At 41.2% G+C, this 16,287-nt stretch overlaps 1 protein-coding gene across 1 annotated transcript in view; it reads right to left on the bottom strand.

Annotated features, from left to right (window-relative positions):
- The window catches only part of LOC140464744 (uncharacterized), a 66,921-nt gene continuing 50,634 nt past the window's right edge, over positions 1–16,287 (bottom strand). The window contains exon 11 of the mRNA XM_072560239.1: positions 1–2,080. Coding sequence (XP_072416340.1) covers positions 279–2,080 — 1,802 coding nt within the window. The 3' untranslated portion in view covers positions 1–278. The remainder of the gene's footprint in view (positions 2,081–16,287) is intronic.

Genomic DNA, 16,287 nt, shown 5'->3' with positions numbered 1-16,287 from the left:
TTATTATGATTTTAAGACAATGGCCAAACTTTGTTTCTAAAGCTATTATGATGAGCTTAATAGAACACACTAAGCCAAAATGAATTGTCCTATTCATTGTAAATTTGATTGGTAATATTGGGATCCAAACCAAATAGGCCTGTCTAGCCTTGATTTCATTTGGTATACTTATAATTACATATGAAATGTACACCTGGTTGTCACAGTTAAAATACTAGGGCATTGCTGCTTGAGCAAAATACATGTGATGATTGCAGGAATGCATCTTGCTCTTGATATTAACAATTACGAAAATAGTCCTCACTAATGTCCCTCAAATCTGTGCTAGCAATAGTTTTTGGGCTTGCACAGGTGATGTTGTTGTAAGTGTGCATGATTGTACCATCTTCTATTGCTGATTCGAAATAACGGGGAACTACGTGGGGATTCCTTAGACAGTAATCTCTGAGTGACTTTAGCAAACAGTCACAGTGCCAATTGTTACCCCCAAGCAGTAGTTGCTCCAATTGTGTTGCCTGCTCCAAAAGCTGTGGGGGGAAGTGCTTTAAAGAGTTGCTCTTAAGGTTCAGATATTTTAACTTTGTCAAGGGTGTCAGCGTGTAATTATAGAAAAACTCAATGAAGTTCTCCGATAAATCAAGCCACGAGAGGAGGTGTAAAGGTTGAAAGGTGGTTTCAGAAATGTATTGAAGTTCGTTGCATTTTAATAGTAGATACTCCAGATTTGGTACACCAACAAAGGCCTGAACAGATATCTGTGTTAGTTTGTTGTATCTGAAATCCAGTTCCGAAAGCTGTTTTAAGTCACTGAGGCTCTGATTCTCAATAACCGAAATGTAATTGTTTTGCAGGAAGAGTCTTCGAAGGCAGAACAATCCAGAAAATGTGTTTGGTTGAATTCTGGTGAATGCGTTATTTTCTAAATGCAGGCTATGTAGATTAATAAGACCTGTAAATGAATGGTCTGGTAAATTATTTAAGGAGTTGCTGGATAGATTCAGTACAGCTACCTCACGAAGGCCAACAAATGTTCCTGGTTTGATCTGCTGAATCTGATTATTGTTTAGTGTGAGGACTTCCAATTGTACTAACCCATCAAACACATTCTCAGAAAGACTTATGATTTTGTTGTACCCAAGCTGGAGTTCCTCCAGAAACTGAAGTTCTGTGAACGTCTTGGGCTTCAACTGTGTGATGGAGTTGTTGAGCATTCGAAGCACATGCAGATTTAGAAGGCCAGAGAATGTTTCTTCATGTAGTACTGTAATGCGATTGTGGGACAAGTCTAACCATCTGAGCGATTTCATCCCCATAAACGCTCTTGGTACTATAGTACTGATCTGGTTATGACTCATATAAAGCTTCTGAAGCTTTTGCAGCTTCACAAAGATATTCCCCTTGATGCCTCTCAACAAATTTCCTGATAAATCCAGTTCCTTCAGCTCTGTCAAACGCGTAAACAGTTGGGACTGCAGGTAAGTTAATCTATTTCCTGCCAAAATAAGTTCCTTTAAGTTTGGTAAGTCATGAAAGCCTGTAGCAGGCAAAACTGCCAGATTATTCCATCCCAGATTCAGATACCAGAGATGAGAGAGGCCAGAAAACAACTCATCTTCAATTTTGCCAAAGTTGTTATTGTTCAGACTGAGTGATCCAAGAGATGGAGTGTGGAGGAATACATTTGGTACTAGGTATTTCAATTTGTTCCTTTCCAAATGGAGGTGAACTAGCACCTTCAAACCGTAGAAGGCATGTTGCTCGACAGTTACTATATAGCTATTCTCTAGGTTCAAGAAATCCAGATTAGACATGTTCCTGAGAGCATGGGATTGAAGAACTGTGAAGTTATTAGAGTCAAACCAAATGGCTTTAGCATTTAACGGTAGATCGTTTGGAATGCTTGTAAAGTTGCGAGAGCTGCAATAGACATTCAGTTCTTCACTGTAATCATCAAAAATGCAGGTGCATACTTCGGGGCAAGTGAAGTTTTCATCAGCTGACCCTCCTAATGGTAGCTGTGGTTCTGTCCCCAGTAGTGGGATACACCATTGACAGACAATTACTGATACAAGGCAAAATTCTAAAAGAAAAACACACACGTCATGCAATTAGAGGATACAGCACATTCAGCTGATATTTACAATATAATTGTGCCACTTTGACAGCAAAAAGACCAAAACTATTTAGCATCCAGTGTATTATTCTGTTGACTATAACTTGGATTGGCCTTTTAAATCCATATGATCTAGCAATACATCATGAGGTTAACAAAGAGTCTAATTGTTCTCAGCTGCACACTGAAAATAAGTTGCAGCTTTGGAGATCCTTTCCTGACACTTTATTTTGAAGCCTACTTTGTATCTGTAATGTTTGAAATGTGAAATACATTAAGTATAGTTGAGAACTGTTATCTTGCCATAACCTCAAATCTCTGCATTATTTTTGTTTTGACAATGGGGAAAAAATAATTGCTAAAGATGAATTTTGCTCATATAATACCAATTTTGCACTTTGGGCTCAGTTGAATTGAAGTTTTTTTTCAGTTCTCATTAAAGGTTAATTTTTAATTCCATACTTTCTTAAAAAAAACAAATTCTCAGATTTTCTCATTAAATGTAATCCAAGATTGAGGGTAATGGTCCTGCTATTTGGTTCCCCAAAGAACCATAGTGATCAACTTTACCCGTCTGAGTTACCTATTTTAAAACTAAGTTTAAAGGTAAGATTGTATAGAAGGATTGAGGTCCTACTGAGACAGTGGGGGTGGATGTTGGAGATCCCATGATGCTTTTCATCTAAGTTTAGGTGAACAGTCTTGACTAACAGCAGGAGATCAGGTGAAAAGAGCCTTTGACTCATTGCTATTTGTGAAGCTGAATGGTATAAGTGTAACAGCAATGGGATTATATGGTAGGTTTAGTTGCATGTACCCTTAAGTTAGTCCACAGCCTTTTGCATTATCAGAAATATGTATAGCAAACCCCAATTTATTGATGGAACAACTCTGCATTAATACTTCTGTATGGGTCCCCTGCAAGGTGAAGGTGACTAGAACAGTTCAAAACTACAGTGCAGTGAATAAATGCAGATTTTGTTCAGCTTGCTGTTTTTGTATACGACAGACATTACAAAGAAGGCTTGTTCTGACACTTGTCTGAGAAGTGGATGGAGATCTTACAAAATTACTCGTAGAGTCATATAGCATATGTACAGATTCTTCAGTCTAACTGGCCATGCTGAACATAATCCCAAACCAACCCAGAGTCCCACCTGCCTGCTCCTGGCCCATATCCCTCCAAACATTTCCTAGTCATGTATTTATCTTAGTGTCTTTTAAATGTTGTAACTATGTCCACATCCACCACTTCCTCAGAAAGTTCATTCCACACGCGAAACCACCCTCTCTGTAAAAGCAATTGCCCCTTTTTTCTAAATTGGTTCTAAATTTGCAACAAAAAAAAAGAACCATGTCTATGGCTAGGTTCTTAACAACTTTTAGTTGTGTTCTTTCTGAATGTTTCTTGCTCAAGTCGAATGTATGAAATCTTCATGAACTTGCATTACTGGTGAATTTCTATTTTAGGTAAATACAACAAAATTGCAGGAAGGAGAATAAAATACACATGTAGAGATCCATCACATGCTTTAGGTTAGAAAACAAGCATTAGCCTTCCCCCTTCTGAAGAAAAAAATATCTTACCCACAGATTTGTGCATTTTGTCAAGAAGCCTTTTCTGCAAACAATAATAACTCCCTCTTCTGTTTGGCTCCAGATACAGCCACAAACTGTATGCAGAATTATCACTTCATTTTACGAAAGTTCAGGATCAATGGGGCAACTTTTCAGTAGCTAACCAGCCCAACAATGCAAACCTCTCATTTTTCCTGACTACACGAATCTTTAGACTGCACCCTCCCACACACACACACACATACATCGGTGGATTGCGTGGACAACTAAATGGCAATGAGCCAAAATGGGGTCAGGAGAAAAATAAACAGCTGGCACATGGTAAAGAAGGAATCAATATTGTTTACTTAGTGCAGCCACATGTGGCAATATTTAGCTTCTTTGCAGCCACAAAGCATGCTGCCAACACAGTGTCCCTCTGGACACCAGATACGTTCACTTAAATCTGATAAGTTCACCTTGTCTAGCCAGGGTGACATATTTATTTGAAGCATTATGCAATCTTTACCTCCACTTAGCACCTGGCTAAAAGATACCATTTTAACTGTCGTGACAGCAGTTGTGAATTCATTTGGTGCAATTTATAGGGGGCATTTACCACACAAATAAATCATAGTGTCAGTTTGCATTTTTGTCGCACTTTTCACATCAAAATGCAGGTACCACAAAGTGAGGAGAAAACCTTATTGGTAAGGAATAGTTTAGCATAACAATGGAATGGATTGAAAGCAAGCTTTACTCACTAATCCACCTGTTACTCCCATCCAAGACCAACCTGTTTGGAATGATTCATTTCTGAAACAAGCTTTGATGTGCTTATATTATCACTTCAGCATTTCAATTTACTATAACTGTTGGTGTATTTTGGTTATATTTGCAGTAACCAGGAGGAATTAGACTCTAATTGACCTCTGTGTTAATTAGACCATTCAAACTTCAAGGAAAGTCACCTTAGCAGCAGGACAATAAATTCTGCCTTGTATTTCTATGCTTAATTGCACCATCTGACTTGGTTTATCAAATAGATTTATATTGAAATATTAATGTGGATATAATTTTTAAATAAAGTGAGCACCCTTATATTTGAATAATTACTGTAATAAATGAGCAGAAAGAATAGAGTAACTGCTTAGCATCATTAATAAGTTTGTTTGTGGTCAGGGTGAGTTAACTCAGTTGGTTGATGGCTGACTTGTATATAGAGTGATGCCAACAGTGTGGGTTCAATTCCCACACTGGCTAAGGGTACCCTGAAGGACTCTCCATCCTAACTTCTTCCCCTTTCCTGAGATATGGTGGCCTTCAGTTTAAACCACCACCAGTCATCTCTCTCCAGTGAGGGAGCAGTCCTATGGTCTGGCAACTTTACCTTTATTCCGGGGTTGGACAAAATAGTTAAGTTACTCCGTTAGCATCAGCTTGTCAGAAATAAGGGCAGATTATACTTGCATGAAATACAATATTTTACTTTATAAATTGAGGTGGTTACAGTCATCATGCTTGCTTACTTTACAACAATGTCAGGGAAGAGCAATATACCATTGTGATAAAATTTCATTCTGCATCAAAATTTGCTTCTGTGCAGAAGTAATGGGTGCAGGACTTTTGGTATCAAGCAAGTTATCAACTATCCCAAGAGATCATTCACCATATTCCAGTTCCTCCAACACTCTTGAGATAGAGAAGAGGTTCCAAATAAAGTCTGTGCCTTAAAGGCTCCTTTTCATTTCCAACAATTTTGTTGAAATTTGAGGTTAGCATTAAAATAAATAGATCCTGAAAATGAAACAATCGAAGTTATTAGTATCTTGAGATATTAAATTACATTGTTTCTATTAGATCAATTTTAAACTTTATTTCTGTACTAATCCAATTCCTTCAAGCTATACTTACTCATTGGAGCAATTTTACTTATATGGATCATGTCAATTTGATCTTGCATACTTGACTGAAGTTACTATTTTGTATTAACAGAAATTCCAGCTCTGATAAAATTCTGGTGATAATGATTAGTTAATGTTAGAAAAGCATGTCTCTAATGGTCAAGGCTACTGGTGTCAAAAAATGCTGGAAAGATCAGAGTGATAACACGGCACATGACGGGGGCATTGAAAGAGTTATTTTGTTAAATTTAAAAGTCTTCTCACCAATTTTGCCCCATTTCTTTCCTCTCTTCACATGCTTGATTAAACCTGTTATTTCTCTGCCTGCGCTCATACAGAGACAGTTGAGAGTCTTTGCAAAAGGGTACAGTTGGGCTCAAGCCTGTTAGCAACTATTCCCACAAACAAGCACATTCTCCAAGGATATCTGATCGTGACCAGCGTTGGGATACCTGACCGAATCTTCTATTTCTCGTGAACAAAGGTGATCAGACCAAATGTGATGCCGTGACTGCCCCAGTCAAAATCTACTAAAACAGTCAGAACCTCAAGGATCATCAACTCATCCATCAGGCACTGGATACCCTCACAGACATGATGTTGAGTTGAACAATTTTGCATCATAATTTGGATATTCTTGGACAGCTGGAGATGGGAAACAGTTCTGCTGTAGACATTTACAGCTCCACAGGACTCCATCTTTCGATTCTCTTATCATAAACCCCCCCACCTTTGTCCTGTTCCATCTCATTTTTACCACTTTATCATTCCTCCCCTCCATTTTGCCACAGTCATCTCTCCCTGTGCCCATTCATGGTTTTCCTTGGCTCTATATTGGATCGTGTGCCATTAAATTCCTAATTTGTTTCCAGTTCTGATGAAAGGAGATCAAGATGAAATGTTAATTCTGTCTTCACAGCCTGAGTTGCTGAGTATTTCCAGCGATTTGAGTTTTTCTTCCAGTGAATGAAGAGATTGAGTCCAAGCCATTGTTTATTGAATGAACTGAACTATTGGTCTCTACAGTTTAATAGCTCACCATGTGATGCATTTACCCACTGAGGCAGGATAGCTTTCAGAAATCAACTGCATAATTAGAGCTCAAGTTGAGAATGTTACATACACATTCCAGTAAATATATTTAAAAAAATACACCAAACCAGCTTGTGCACTGGTGGCTATTTGATTGACCATTTTGGTGTTTGGAACAATCACTCTGTCACAAATTTCTTTGCAAAAACTGTCATTTTGAAGACTAAGCACAAAATTCAAAGAACTGCGAAAGCTGAAGAAGGGTGACTGAACCCAACCTGTTGACTCTGCTTTCTCTCCACAAATACTGCCAGATCAGCTAAGTTTTCCCGGCAATTTCTGATTTGTTTTTGCGTCATTTTGAAGTGTGGTTTAATGCAAGAGACACAAAAGCCAATTTGCAAAGAGAAGTCTCACAAATTGCAATGTGATTGGAGCAGGTAATTTATTTAGAGTTATAGAGATGTACAGCATGGAAACAGACCCTTCGGTCCAACCCGTCTGTTCCAACCAGATATCCCAACCCAATCTAGTCCCACCTGCCAGCACCCAGCCCATATCCCTCCAACTCTTCCTATTCATATACCCATCCAAATGCCTCTTAAATGTTGCAATTGTACCAGCCTCCACCACATCTTCTGGCAGCTCATTCCATACACACATCACCCTCTGCATGAAAACGTTGCCCCTTAGGTCTCTTTTATATCTTTCCCCTCTCACTCTAAACCTATGCCCTCTAATTCTGGACTTCCTGACCCCTATTTATCTATTGTCTACTTATCCTATCCATACCCCTAATAAGTTTGTAAACCTCTATAACGTCACCCCTCAACCTCCGACGATCCAGAGAAAACAGCCCCAGCCTGTTCAGCCTCTCCCTGTAGCTCAGATCCTCCAATCCTGGCAACATCCTTGTAAATCTTTTCTGAACCCTTTCAAGTTTCACAACATATTTGTGTGCTGTTAATTGATAGTTGGATATTGTTCAGGATGTTTGGATCATCTCCCCTTCACACCTTTTTTAGCCTAGTTTCCTTTCTCTCAATCACCCCCTCCCCAAAGAAAATGCTGCTAAATTGGCAATTGCCAAATGCCCAGGGTACCTAACTAAAATGAAATTTAACTCTGTTATGTCACTAGTGTTTGAAAGCCCAATTCATCTAAAAAACATCACCATAACCCTCCAGTTTTATGTCCTGAACCTCTACGTATCTGTTTCCTTAAAAGAGACACATTTCTCTTACATTCAATGAATTTCAATGCTCAAAGATCCCCCATTCTGATATGACCCCAGCTGATGGCACTACTGGGCATGTCAGATCCCACAATGGAACACACAGTTTTGTTAATGTGAGCATTAGTCATTGAAGCATGCACACATGAGGCTGCAGGCGTTCTTTACTAGCAGACTAATTCCTGTAAGAAGATGGCGGAGTAACAGTGTCTGGGCCAGGTCTTGATCTCAGGGTTTGTCCGCTTCTGCCTGCTTCCTTTTTGTTTCTTCTCTTTTTTAAATTTTGTTCTTTAATTCTGGCAGTGGCAGGAGCAGTCCCCGGGAGTGTCAGTAGCAGTGGGACCAGTTCCTTCCTGGAATATTAGCAACAGTGGCAGTGGTCCCCTGGCATGTCAATACTAGTGAGTGCAGTTCCTTCCTGGAGAGGATCAGTCCCAGTAGGAGCAATTCACTCCTGGGGGTCAGTACCAGCAGGAGCAGTTCACTCCTGGAGGGTCAGTACCAGCAGGAGCAGTTCACTCCAGGAGGGTCAGTACCAGCAGGAGCAGTTCACTCCAGGAGGGTCAGTACCAGCAGGAGCAATTCACTCCTGGGGGGTCAGTACCAGCAGGAGCAGTTCACTCCTGGGGGGTCAGTATCAGCAGGAGCGTTCACTCCTGGGGGGGAGTCAGTACCAGCAGGAGCAGTTCACTCCTGGGGGGTCAGTCCCAGCAATAGTGCAAGCCAATCCAAACGAGTTGCCAAATTAAATGTGGAAATCCAGAAGTTGCTGTCTGAGATGGGCAATTAATTCACCAGCTCTAAATTATGCTGCTTCACTAATCATTGTGCTGCCTGTTCCATAATCCTTCAATCTGATTGATTAAAGAGATATACGGTTGCTTGCTCCATTGACTCAAGTTCCAGCTGTCATTATGCCTCACTCCAACAACTAAATATGGCACAATTAATATTATTAACAGTTTAAACTTACTGAACCATGAAAGTGCTGACCATGACAGGGAGCTGCTGAAAAAAAGCAGGATTTACTTTTGACAAGACTTTGGCTCCAATCAGCTGCAAAGGTAAATATTTAAAATTTGTTTCTACATTGCTGTTCTTTTGAATTGTTGATTCTAACAGCTTTCAAAACTTAAAAGACTTTAACTCAACTCTGAGCGATGAGACGCTTTTCGACAGAGCAACATTATGCATAGACATTAATTTATGATACATCGTTTCTCAAAGCACACTCCAAAAATATGAAAGTATTGTTAATAGGAACATGGTTGGTTCTCTACTACCCTTTCCAATAGGTTTTGGGATACCTTAGTTCCTCTGTTGCCTCCAGAACTAAGTGAAGAACATCAGAAATTTCTGAAAAATCTCTGCAGATCTGATAGCATCTGTGGAGAGAAATCAGAGTTAACGTATCGGGTCCAGTGACCCTTCCTCAGAACAGTGGGCCTCTCCTTTAAAAGTCAGCAGACCTATCACGGTGTGTGGGTGAACAAGGAAATTGAGGCAGAGCAAATGGGAAGGCTGGTGGTAATGTTGCTGCACTAGCAATCTAAAACTCCCAGTCTCATGTTGTGATGGCATGATTTCAAATCCCACCACAGCTGATGGTGAAGCTTCAATCTGATGTTTGAAAAAAATAAACTACTATCAGAAAAACTCCCTGGTTTGCTCATGTCCTTTTAGGGAAGGAGATTGGTCACACTTACATAGTGTGGCCTACATATGACTCCAGACCTACACTGGGCAATTGCCTTCTGGGCAATTAGGATGTGCAACAAATTCCACAGATGGCAAACAAAACAATCTGAAGTGGAAGGAAGTGTCATTCCAATCTGTAAATAAATCAGATGTTCCAATGGTGAAAAAAATGATGGGAATCAAAATTCAATTAAAAGTGGAAAAACTCCCTAGAATTGCTTTGGCCTCTGGAATCTCTTGTTTGTTCAAGCCCTTCTTTATTCGACATCATACAAGACGTAAAGTAAATCAAATCTACACAAAATGAAAAAAAAAGCTAATTATTTGAAGTTAGGAGGTTGCCCTCACCTGAAGAACTCGAAAGGTTTAAATAGATTGACCCATACATCAGTTAAAAAAAGTAATGCTAATGAATGTGGAATTGCTAAATATGATACCTCAGGATGTGTTTGAATCACCACAACAAGTCAACAATGAGATGGAATTATTTTGACTTTTATTGTTTGCAGTAAAATGTACAGTTTCTTTTTTTAAAAAAATTCTATTCTTACACTACAAAGCTATTAAAGTATGAGAGATCTTGAAAAATGTGGCAACCGATTTTAAAATTAGCAAGTCATTGGAAGAGAAAATAATGCATTTGCAAAATAGTCGAGTAAGTTATGATTAATCAGTAGAGACTCAGAACGTTTGCAGTGAAGTTAGTGAATTAATTGCAAGTGTATGTCTTTATGTCCCCACTGCCATTAGACAATAGACAATAGACAATAGACAATAGACAATAGATGCAGGAGTAGGCCATTCAGCCCTTCGAGCCTGCACCGCCATTCAATATGATCATGGCTGATCATTCCTAATCAGTATCCTGTTCCAGCCTTATCTCCATACCCCTTGACTCCACAATCTTTAAGAGCTCTATCCAATTCTTTCTTAAATGAATCCAGAGACTGGGCCTCCACTGCCCTCTGGGGCAGAGCATTCCACACAGCCACCACTCTCTGGGTGAAGTAGTTTCTCCTCATCTCTGTCCTAAATGGTCTACCCCGTATTTTTAAGTTGTGTCCTCTGGTTCGGCACTCCCCCATCAACGGAAATATGTTCCCTCCTGCCAGAGTGTCCAGTCCTTTCATAATCCTATGCGTTTCAATCAGATCCCCTCTCAGTCTTCTAAACTCAAGGGTATACAAGCCCAGTCGCTTCAGTCTTTCCGTGTAAGGCAATCCTGCCATTCCAGGAATTGACCTCATGAATCTACGCTGCACTCCCTCAATAGCCAGGATGTCTTTCCTCAAATTTGGAGACCAGAACTGTACACAGTACTCCAGGTGTGGTCTCACCAGGGCCCTGTACAGCTGCAGAAGCACCTCTTTGCTTCTATACTCAATTCCTCTTGTTATGAAGGCCAGCATGCTATTAGCCTTCTTCACGACCTGCTGTACCTGCATGCTTGCCTTCATTGACTGGTGGACAAGAACACCAGATCTCTCTGAACAGCCCCTTTACCTAATTTGATACCATTGAGGTAGTAATCTGCCTTCCTGTTCTTGCCACCAAAGTGGATAACCAGACATTTATCCACATTAAACTGCATCTGCCATGCATCTGCCCACTCACCTAACTTGTCCAGGTCACCCTGTAATCTCCTAACATCCTCATCACATTTCACCCTACCACCCAGCTTTGTGTCATCAGCAAATTTGCTAATGTTATTGCTGATACCATCTTCTATATCATTTACATATATTGTAAAAAGCTGCGGTCCCAGCACGGATCCCTGCGGTACCCCACTGGTCACTGCCTGCCATTCTGAAATGGAGCCATTAATCACTACCCTTTGTTTCCTATTAGCCAACCAATTCTCTATCCAATCTAGTACTTTGCCCCCAATCCCGTGCGCCCTAATTTTACTCACTAACCTCTTGTGTGGGACTTTATCAAAAGCTTTCTGAAAGTCCAGGTACACTACATCCACTGGATCTCCCTCGTCCATCTTCCAAGTTACATCCTCAAAAAATTCAAGAAGATTAGTCAAGCATGATTTCCCCTTCATAAATCCATGCTGACTCTGTCCTATCCTGTTACTATTATCCAGATGTGCCGTAATTTCATCCTTTATAATAGACTCCAACATCTTTCCCACCACGAGGTCAGACTAACTGGTCTATAATTTCCTGCTTTCTCCCGCCCACCCTTCTTAAAAAGTGGCACAACATTAGCCGCCCTCCAATCCTGAGGAACCGACCCCGATTCTATTGAACTCTGGAAAATAATCACCAGCGCATCCACGATTTCCCGAGCCACCTCCTTCAGTACCCTGGGATGCAGGCCATCAGGTCCCGGAGACTTATCAACCTTCAGACCTAACAGTCTCTCCAACACCAAATCCTCATGCCATACCCCATCCCATTTCTTTTATCATCTCATCCTCATCCCGGTCCCTTCTTCCTATGCCATTTCAATCTCCCATTCCATCACTACCATGCCATCTCATCCTTAACAGTCATACCAACAACCAGTAGAACGATCGTCATGTACAAAATACCTTGCAAAGATTGCAACAAGCATTACATTGGACAGACGGGCAGGAAACTAGCCACCAGGATATATGAGCACCAACTAGCCACCAAAAGACATGACACATAGACAAATGAAACACCAGTTCACCTGGGACAATACATCCATCCTGGGACAGGCTAAACAAAGACATGCATGGGGATTCCTAGAGGCCTGGCATTCAAACTGGAACTCCACTAACAAACACATCAACTTACAACTCATTTACCAACCCTTTTAACTTTCCAAACGTAGACTGGGACTGTGATAGTAATAAGGGTTAAGATGAGGAGGAATTTGCTAAGCGGGTACAAGAAAAATTTCTGATTCAGTATGCGGATGTACCTACTGGAGGAGATGGAAAACTTGACCTACCCTTGGGAAATAAGGCAGGGCAGGTGACTGAGGTGTCAGTGGGAGAGCACTTTTGGGCCAGCGACCATAATTCTATTGGATTTAAAATAGTGATGGAAAAGGATAGACCGGATCCAAATATTGAAGTTCTAAATTGGAGGAAGGCTAATTTTGACAGTATTATACAAGAACTTTCAAAAGCTGATTGAGTGCAGATGTTCACAGGTAAAGGGATGGCTGGAAATTGGGAAGCCTTCAGAAATGAGATAACGAGAGTCCAGAGACAGTATATTCCTGTTAGGGTGAAAGGAAAGGTTGGTAGGTGCAGGGAATCTGGATGACTAAAGAAATTGAGGTTTTGGTTAAGAAAAAGAAGGAAGCATATGTCAGGGATAGACAGGATAGATCGAGAAAATCCTTAGAAGAGTATAAAGGCAGTAGGAGTATTCCTAAGAGGGAAATCAGGAGGGCAAAAAAGGGACATGAGATAGCTTTGACAAATAGGGTTAAAGAGAATCCAAAGGGTTTTTAACAAATATATTAAGGACAAAAGGGTAACCAGGGAGAGAACAGGGCCCCTCAAAGATCAGTGAAGGCAGCCTTTGTGTTGGGCCACTGGACATGAGGCAGATACTAAATGAGTATTTTGCATCAGTGTTTACTGTGGAGAAACAGATGGTGACATCTTGAAAAATTTTCATATTACAGTGGAGGAAGTGTTGGATGTCTTGAAATGGATAAAAGTGGATAAATCCCCAGGACATGATCAGGTGTATCCTCAAACTCTGTGGGAAGCTAGGGAAGTTATTGCCGGGCCCCTTGCTGTGAAATTTATATAATCTATATTCACAGGTGAGGTGCCGGAAGACTGGAGGTTGGCTAACGTGGTGCCACTGTTTAAGAAAAAGCCAGAAAAAGGAAAAGCCAGCGATGTATAGACTGGTGAGCCTGACATCGATGATGAGCAAGTTGTTGGATGGATTTACATGTATTTGGAAAGGCAAGGACTGATGAGGGATAGTCAGCATGGCATTGTATGTGGGAAAGCATGTCTCACAAACTTGATTGAGTTTTTTGAAGAGGTAACAAAGAGGATTGATGAGGGCAGAGCAGTGGACGTGATCTATATGGACTTCAGTAAAGCGTTTGCTGAAAATGTGTTGCTGGAAAAGTGCAGCAGGTCAGGCAGCATCCAAGGAACAGGAGAATCGACGTTTCGGGCATCAGCCCTTCTTCAGGGCTGATGCCCGAAACGTCGATTCTCCTGTTCCTTGGATGCTGTCTGACCTGCTGCGCTTTTCCAGCAACACATTTTCAGCTCTGATCTCCAGCATCTGCAGTCCTCACTTTCTCCTCTTCAGTAAAGCGTTTGACAAGGTTCCTCATGGGAGACTGATTAGCAAGGTTAGATCTCATGGAATACAGGGAGACCTAGCCATTTGGATACAGAACTGGCTCAAAGGTAGAAGACAGTGGGTGGTGGTGGAGGGTTGCCTTTCAGACTGGAGGCCTGTGACCAGTGGAGTGCCACAAGGATCGGTGCTGGGTCCTCTACTTTTTGTTATTTACATAAATGATTTGGATGTGAGCATAAGAGGTAGGGATAGTAAGTTTACAGAAGACACCAACATTGGAGGTGTAGTGGACAGCGAAGAAGGTTACCTCAGAGCACAATGGGATCTTGACAAGATGGGCCAATGGGCTGAGAAGTGGCAGATGGCATTAATTTAGATAAATGCGAGGTGTTGCATTTTGGAAAGGCAAATCAGAGCAGGACCCATACATTTAATGGTAAGATTCTGGGGAGTGTTGCTGAACAAAGAGACCTTGGAGTGCATGTACATAGTTCCTTGAACGTGGAGTTGTGGTTAGATTGGATAGTGAAGAAGGCATTTGGTATGCTTTTCTTTATTGGTCAGAGTATTGAGTACAGGAGTTGGGAGGTCATGTTGTGGCGTACAGGACGTTGGTTCAGCCACTTTTGGATTATTGCGTGCAATTCTAGTCTCCTGCCTATCGGAAGGATGTTGTGAAACTTGAAAGGGTTCAGAATGTTGCCAGGGTTGGAGGTTCTGAGCTAGAGGAAGACACTGAACAGGCTGGGACTGTTTTCCCTGGAGCATTGGAGGCTATGGGGTGAACTTATAGAGGTTTATAAAATTGTGAGGAGCGTGGTTAGGATAAATAGACAATGTCTTTTCCCTGGGTTGAGGGAGTCCTGTACTAGAGGGCATAGGTTTAGGGTGAGTGGGGATAGATATAAAAGGGACCTAAAGGCAACTGTTTCAAAGAGAGGGTGGTACGTGTATACAATGAGCTGCCAAGGGAAGTGGTGGAGGCACTTAGAAGACATTTAAAAGGCATCTGGATGGGTATATGAATAGGAAGAGTTTAGAGAGATATGGGCCAAGTGTTGGCAAATGAGACTAGATTAGATTAGGATATCTGGTCGGCATGAACGAGTTAGACCGAAGGGTCTGTTTCTGTGTTGTACATCTCTATGACTCTCTGACTCTCAAAAAAAAGAACCAGAAGTGAGATTACCAACCACAACAGATCAAGACACATCAATAACAAGCGGGACAGAGCACCAGCACTTCATTGGAGGCTCACTGAGCATATTACCTAGCATAGTGACGAAAAGTCTGACAACAAATCCACTATCTCAGCAAGCAAACGTACAACCTGAGTCACAGAGTCATGGAGGTCTACAGCATGGAAACAGGCCCTTCGGCCAAACTTGTCCATGCTGCTCAGCATTCACAATTTAAACTCGTCCCACTTGCCTGCTTTGGTCTATAACCCTCCATACCTATCCCATCTATGTACCTGTCTAAATGTCTCTTAAATTATGAAATTGCACTTGCAACGCGTTCAAGACACTCATCGTCCCCATGACTCTTTTTCTATCTCTACCCTCTCACCTTAACCCTACGCCTAGACTTGACCACCATGGGGGAAAATCTATACAGCCATTGCATTCCCCCACCCTATGTCATCAGCTTTCATGCTGTTCCTACCGTCCATGCTGCTTGCCAGTTCTGGATTCCCTTCCCCTAGTCAAGGTTGCTTTCTTGTGGGGCTCCTTGGACCCCTTGCTGCATTTTTTGTTACACCAGCCCCATCCGACCTCTGTTGTCCCCAGTAGCTGGCAGCCAAGCATGTGTCATGTCTCCCAGTCCTTGACATGGAGCAGTCTGCACCCTCCGAATCAACACAGATGTCAATCAAACTGCCTCCTATTATTGTTTCACCTGGTTTTTTTTTCCCTCTCTTTCATGGCTGAGAAATAAAAATTACAAGTCCTGAACTATCGGGTAAATCTAATCTATTACATGAAGCCTGTGAGCAAAAACTCGGAAGGCAAATACAGCACAGAAACACCAGCAATAAAACAATCCTGCAAGCCATTTGAACACACTAGCAAAAAAATCAGCAAGGTTGACCAAGGGTTGATTAAACAGTTGCAAAGTCAACACAGGGCATGTCAGTCGGTGTAGAGTAAGGGCAGTGGCACCAATTCCATTTGAAGACAATTGCTAAAAGAAACTTCAGGGGACAACAAAGAAATAAAGAGCTTCTGAAAATCTGGGAGTGTAATTGGTCATATCCATCAAATGCACCAGGTACAAAAAAAGATCATGGGGAGGGTAACAAAGGATAATAAAATAATAAAGTCTCGTCCTACATCAGCGCGATGATTTAAAAGTGCGATGATTCATTATTTGCATTCAACCATTATTTGATCATGAATCCGCCCGACACAGATATTTTAGCTTTGAGGATCGGTGCAGTTTTAATTCAAATTCTCTTTTGCCAGTCGCCCAAAAATATGGATCTGG

This window comes from Chiloscyllium punctatum, chromosome 40, assembly GCF_047496795.1.
Source record: "Chiloscyllium punctatum isolate Juve2018m chromosome 40, sChiPun1.3, whole genome shotgun sequence".
NCBI lineage: Eukaryota > Metazoa > Chordata > Chondrichthyes > Orectolobiformes > Hemiscylliidae > Chiloscyllium > Chiloscyllium punctatum.
Note: the sequence above shows the minus strand (reverse complement) of the source record. Positions and strands in the feature narration are given on the sequence as shown.